General features: G+C 40.1%; 1 protein-coding gene across 1 annotated transcript in view; it reads left to right on the top strand.

Annotated features, from left to right (window-relative positions):
* The first annotated feature begins 2,169 nt into the window (after window positions 1-2,169).
* The window catches only part of npffl (neuropeptide FF-amide peptide precursor like), a 2,411-nt gene continuing 247 nt past the window's right edge, over window positions 2,170-4,333 (top strand). Inside the window, exons 1-3 of the mRNA XM_076141309.1 lie at window positions 2,170-2,468; window positions 3,530-3,645; window positions 4,217-4,333. The exon at window positions 4,217-4,333 is cut by the window's right edge and continues 247 nt beyond it. Of these exons, the coding sequence (XP_075997424.1) occupies window positions 2,319-2,468; window positions 3,530-3,645; window positions 4,217-4,333 (383 nt within the window). The 5' untranslated portion in view covers window positions 2,170-2,318. The remainder of the gene's footprint in view (window positions 2,469-3,529; window positions 3,646-4,216) is intronic.

Consider the following 4,333-nt stretch of genomic DNA (forward strand, 5'->3'; position numbering starts at 1 on the left):
AACCCATCACATAGCTTAAATTGTGTTATTCCAAACCAGTTTTCCTCATTCAGTGACCAGTCTGTTAGGAAAAGCTGCAGTACACCTACACACCACAAGAAAGCAGCAACACTCATCTGGTTTACAAATGAAACCCTTCAAAAATGTTTGCAATTATTGGAGTTATGACTCATTCTTGATTTTAGGGGAAATGTTTGAAGAGGAGAAAGATAACGGGGTCACAGATTTGTAGTTCGGCTTGATCACATTTAACTGAGCCTTTGTTTTCTAAATGTAAACATGCTATTTGAGAGAAAGCAAAGGTTTCTTCTAGCTTGAGCATTGTGTAAATCAAGAATCTAAGAGTGCTGATGGAATGAGTACAGTAGCAATTGCAGTAATAGGACGCTGGCTGAGGGAGATTGAAGAGCTCAGTTTGTGCTCAGCACCAGTAAAGGGTTGATGTATTTCATTTTAGAACCAGGGGCAATTCTCGCTTCTGCAGCAGCCGGAGGTGTAAGAATGATTTTCATTTCCAGATCAGAAGTGCTTTCCTCAAGTGTACAAGGTAAAACTCTGAGAGAAGACTTTTAGGCTTCTAGCCACTGCTTTTTTGTTGAAAAATATTTGAGATCTGCCATCATTCAGCTGTGAGCAGTTCAGTGCAGTGGCAGGTAAAGCTGAAGAGTACAGACAGAGTGAAAACCCACAATATTTCTGGATGTTTTTACTCTATGATGTATAGTACAATGGGTGGCTGATATGATGTGAGACAAAGAGTCATTCAAATATTATCATTCTAAGCAATGCAGCTTTAAAGCCAATAAAAGACTTCACAATGTTCTAGTATAGTATTGATATGCTGCATATTTAAGCTCCGCCCACAGGGAGGACTCACTGTGCTCTGTTTCAGTTTGATGAATATTTGATGGGACCTCAGTTGAATTGAGGTAACTGCATATTAAACAACAGAAATGACTGCATATAACAGAATAAAAAGGATAAAGAGTACAAACTAACAAACATAATAATCCTAATTGCGATTTTCTTTTTTATATTATTACCAAGTAAAAATGAGGTAATTAGCCGTTTCTCATTTATGAGTGTGATCCTGTTATAGTAATGAAAAGTATTCCCCCCAGAATACCTCAGGCAGTCAGTGTGTGTGTGTGTGTGTGTGTGTCTGCACTTTAAGCAGATTGTGACCCATTAGGCACTTTGATGAGCCAAATCTGTTGATGCCTCATCCACTGTGAGGGAAGTGACTAATTAATACCCACACACACTGCACACACATCCACACACATACTTACATGCATATACACATACACCCACACACAAATGCAGAAACAGGGACAGAAATAAAGTGACATAAGCTGTGCTAATGATGCCAATTGTACTCTGGCAAATCAAACGATTTGATAACATAATGTTTTATTGCAAAACTGTTCACTCAGCATCCTCAGATCCATTCATATACAAGTTAAACACTCACAAAGTTTGTCTGTTTAAACAAATAAAAACTCCAGGATGAAAAACATTTCCCATATTCCTGATAGGGTTAGATTTGAATTTGATAGACATGAAATTCAGGACAGATTAATACACAGGTTTAATGTGACATCACCGAGAAGCAAGCAGACGGATCGATCAATTAAAATCTGACTTCATGTGAGAGACTGGTGACACACACGTTCTGGTTTATAAGCAGGTGATTGCCATTGTCTTATTAATTGCTGTTGGTGGAACGTTCTGTATTTTCTAGTTGGTTTGAGCTCCTTATGTTGTGTTTCCTAAATTCAACGAATCTCTTGTGCACTGTTGTTCATGAGTACATATGGTGTTGACTCTACATGGCGTGCAGACTGCTGGACAGTAGGGACAGGTGGATCTGAGTCCATTTACAGGGATTTATCTGTTTAATAAGGGACAGGAGTTGTGTCGCACTACCCCAAGGGCAACATAATAATGCTCTCTTGCTCTCCGTCATCACTAATGGCATGATCCTGCTTAATGTCCCTGGTTAATACTTATATTAAAGATGGCTCTCCCTCTTTCCTGTCCCATGTCCCTTTCTTAGCGTCTTTCTCGGGTTCTCCTGGGGCTTGTAAGCCAGTGAGCGTGAGGTGTATATAAGCCTGGACTAGAATGTTTCCATTGTTGAAGTTAGCCAGGACAGCGCACAAAGAGTACGGAACAAATCTAAGCTAACACAGAGTCACTCGTCTGTTCTTTGTGACTCTGAACACTTTCAAGTTAGCAGCTATTTGGGCAACTATCTTTTTCTCCTTCGTCTGCCTTTTTCTGCTTTCATCTGAACTTCTCCTCAGCCCGGCACCATGGACACAGCTGTAGGCGTGACTCTTCTGGCTCTGGTTTTGGCTGTGGCAGGCGTGAGCCAGACTCTTCACATCCCGGGCGGTCTGGACAGCAATGAGATCCTGCCAAGCAGCTCAGAGAAGAACATGGCTGACCTCCTGCTGGGGCTGGTGAGACAACAAAACATTTAGTTGAATTGCAAATTGTTCTACTTGAAAGGATCAGAAATTGTGAGTTTTTCAGTTTTATTTTTTCATACTTTCTGTCTTTTACAGAAACATATAATCATGGTTTCAATTTGCTGTGCTTGATTCTAAAATGTTATGTTGTCAAAGGTTTTTTATTGCTATTTAACAAGTGGAGTTGTACAACGAAAGAAATAAGACAAGACTAAGATAATATAAGAGGAGGTCTAGTGAACGTAATATTTAATAATACAAATATATATATATAAATATATTTTCAGTGCTGATACAGAAGGTTTAATTGAAATGAAACGTATACATATATATGTATTTACATCAATTTACATACAACACAAGCTGTAACATGTAACATGTAACATGTAAGACATATATGAACATACATTTACATACCAGTAACCAGTGTTATGTCGAATTTGCCAAACAAATGAAAAGCATCATGAAATTAAATGGAGATTAGAAAGGGTGAAGCATCATAAATATACTGCAATAATAACCTCAGCGCCCCTCACACCAGTGTGTATTGTTTGCTGCACACAATATTTCACAGACATCTGTCACTGTGTGTATTGCTGTCCATTTAATATGAAGTGAGGCAAGATGAATTCCAAAACACATTTAGATTCCAGATGCTGCCTCTCTTCATGCAACAGTTTGAAATACTGTGTTATATATTCTGGGACCAAGAGAGAGTCTGACAAAGCCAGAGGAGTCAGATCATAAGTGAGAGTGTAGGGCTCCAACACTGACACAGCACCTCCTGCCTGAAGCACAATCTGGGATTGTGCTGCATAATGATGAGGGTGGATGAAAATGTGTGTGATCGTGACGTACATGTCAGTGGCATCGGCAAGGACAGACTGGCTGGAGATGCTGCCTCAGGGCTTCATGCTGCAACCTAGACTGGAACACAGCTGCTGATCTTTACGTTCCCTTATGCATTTAAGGGATTTTATTCAAAAACGAAACAATAGCAATCAATACAGCTTGAGAATATGAATGTGTGTGTGTATGCTGATGTGTTCTAGGAGAGTGAAAACACAGACAGCAGCGTTGATAATCATCTGCTGACCTCGGTGCTGAGAGCTCTTCTTTTGGGCTCTCAGAGACAAACCAGGAACTCTGTCCTCCATCAGCCACAGAGGTCAGTTTCTACACACACACACACACACACACACACACACACACACACACACACACACACACACACACACACACACACACACACACATACAGGAACAAAAACTTCACCAATTATGTCTTCTGAATAATATAAAGAAACATAAAATGAATGACTAAATTGATTCTGCTTTCTCAAAATATCCATATACTGGTGTGCTGTGTTGGAATCCATTAGCAGAGCCACAGCCCGGGACATATTCTAATGAAACTCCATTTATTTATTTGCAACAATTTTCCATGCCTAGATTTTTTAAGTGACACAAAATACCACACAAGTACATATTTAAACATTAAGTGCTCGGGATGCCCATTAGTGAAAGTGGCTCAGGAGTGGAGTGCTCCCTGTACGGAGAGGAGCAGATCAGCTTCATGACCTCACACACACGGCCTCCTGGATTTACCTTTAGCCTCCCTTTAATCATGTATAAAGGTCAGTTATTAATATAATTTCTCTCACACAAACACAAGATCAAAATATTCTTCATAATTTGCAGCTTGAGCTTTATTTTTTGTAATGTGTTTTTCATCCTCAGGTTCGGCCGCAGGTCCACAGGCCAAGTGGTGTCGGAGGATCTGATACACACCCGTGACTGGGAAAGCGCTCCTGGCCAGATCTGGAGCATGGCAGTGCCCCAGAGATTTGGAAAGAA

Source organism: Genypterus blacodes, unplaced genomic scaffold, assembly GCF_046128005.1.
Source record: "Genypterus blacodes isolate CSIRO-AG114 ecotype Tasmania unplaced genomic scaffold, CSIRO-AGI_Gbla_v1 ptg000017l_1, whole genome shotgun sequence".
Lineage (NCBI taxonomy): Eukaryota > Metazoa > Chordata > Actinopteri > Ophidiiformes > Ophidiidae > Genypterus > Genypterus blacodes.